This window comes from Corvus brachyrhynchos, unplaced genomic scaffold, assembly GCF_000691975.1.
Source record: "Corvus brachyrhynchos isolate BGI_N302 unplaced genomic scaffold, ASM69197v1 scaffold315, whole genome shotgun sequence".
Lineage (NCBI taxonomy): Eukaryota > Metazoa > Chordata > Aves > Passeriformes > Corvidae > Corvus > Corvus brachyrhynchos.
In genome coordinates this window covers 20028-21884 of record NW_008237903.1, presented here as the reverse complement: position 1 = coordinate 21884, position 1857 = coordinate 20028, and the positions used below count along the sequence as shown (strand labels likewise).

The following is a 1857-nucleotide window of genomic DNA, read 5'->3' as shown; positions in this document are numbered from 1 at the left end:
GCTGATGGGGACAGAGCCCCTGTGCCTGCTGCTGCCCCACACTGAACAGGTCAGTGGAATGTTCTCCTTCCTCCCTGCCCCACCTTCCTCTCCTCCTGCAGCTGCTCTGTTCCTGCCACCCTCTCCCAGTGACTGCACTGCCCTCCCCAGCTCCTCCCTGCTCCTCCCTGCTCTTCAATTCTGCATCTTGATACCAAAAGGGGCCGGAATAAACTTTCTAACACAATGGGAAGTGTGAGGAAGCAGGAATTCTTTACCTGTGCAGGACACACAGGAGGATCTCTCCTTGTTTCGTGTGTGTGGGGAGACTTTACAGCAGGGGTTTTATCCACTATAAACACACATTGTCATTCAAATCGGTTTCTTATGTAATACACAAAAATCACTTTCCTAGAAGTAATTTCCAGGCATTCACCTCCTCCTGGAAGACTTTTGGTGGTCCTGCAGATTCATTAAGAGGGGTCTCTGCAGGTCATATTCACTGAATGCTTCAGTATTAAAGGTGACCTTGCCTTGAACTGTTTTTCTGGGTGTGCACTTTTGCTTCTTGTTTCAGAACTGCCCCAGAACCACTGCAGGCCAGGAGATCTGTTTCTGCACAGGCTGCAGCCACGTTTCTTGCCCTGTGTGCAAACCTTTACATCCTTTTATCTTTTTGACTAGTAGGTCTTTCAACAACATCAGGGAACTGAAAATGTTTATTCTCAGTTTTATTTACCAATCCCCTTCTGAACAGCCCAACCCTCCCCCCTCCCTCTCCCACCCCACCATTCCCACCACCCTCCTCCCCTGCACATCTCACTTCTCTCCACCGAACCCTTCCCGCTGCAGGGAGCTGCTGAGGAGCCGCTTGGTCCATCCCTGGATTCTCCAAGCACTGACTGCCCATCCACTCTGACCACAGCCGGGGCCACATCCCAGCGCCTGCCCAGCATCCATCCATGGCAGTGAGCTCCGTGTTCCCACCTTCTGCCTCACCCACTGAAGGAGCCGATCTGTGTGAGACAGATGTCACCGACGTGGCCATACAGAGTTTCACCCTGCTCATCTGCCTCTGTGGGCTGGCTGGGAATGGGGCTCTCTTCTGCCTCCTCAGACGGAAAGGGCATACTGCCGGCATCTTTGGCCTGGCTGTCATCGACTTCCTCTTCCTCCTCCTTGTGCTCCCCTCCGCCGTGCTCTTCCTACTGGAGGACATGTCCTGTTCTCCTATCATGCCCCAGGTGTACGTGAGCTTCCTTTTCCAGCTGTCCATGTTCTCCTGCTACTGGGTGCTCGTCTTGCTGACAGCCATCAGCGCCAAAAAGGACATGAAAAATCTCTGCAAGCTCTGCTGCCACTGTGACCTTTCCGATCGCATGGTGTGGGTGCTGTGGGGCGCTCAATGCTTGGCCTTCTTCGCTGTCACCATTGCCTTTGCCACGTCGAATTCCCTGTGCCCACCACACCATCAGGAGCACTGCTGGGTGGCTCTCACCTCCATGTTCGCCGTCATCCTGCTCCTCTTTGCTGCACCCATGGTCATCACCCGCACAATCGACATCGTTAAAGCCAAGTGTGGCTCCCGGCAGCAGCAACCCAAGAGGCGCGACATCGTTATCTTCCTCCTTGTGCTCTTCACTCTCTTCCTCAGCCTCTGGAATTTCCTGCAGCAGCTCGGTTACTGTCCTCCCAGGTTTTTTACCTGCTCGCCTTCATCCACAGCGCCATCAAACCCTTCATCTACTTCTTGGCAGGGAGGTGCTGGAGCCCCTGCTCCGTGGGGTCCCTCCGGCTCTCGCTCCAGAGGGTCTTTGAGGAGACAGAAAGACAAAACTGCCCACAGCAAGGATACCAACAGGGACACGGGGGTCTGAG

General features: G+C 54.3%; 1 protein-coding gene across 1 annotated transcript in view; it reads left to right on the top strand.

Annotated features, from left to right (window-relative positions):
• Positions 1-3: 3 nt before the first annotated feature.
• Positions 4-1857, top strand: part of LOC103614714 (mas-related G-protein coupled receptor member H-like) — a 12258-nt gene continuing 10404 nt past the window's right edge. Inside the window, 3 exon segments of the mRNA XM_008632691.2 lie at positions 4-49; positions 832-1662; positions 1665-1850. Coding sequence (XP_008630913.2) covers positions 942-1662; positions 1665-1850 — 907 coding nt within the window. The 5' untranslated portion in view covers positions 4-49; positions 832-941.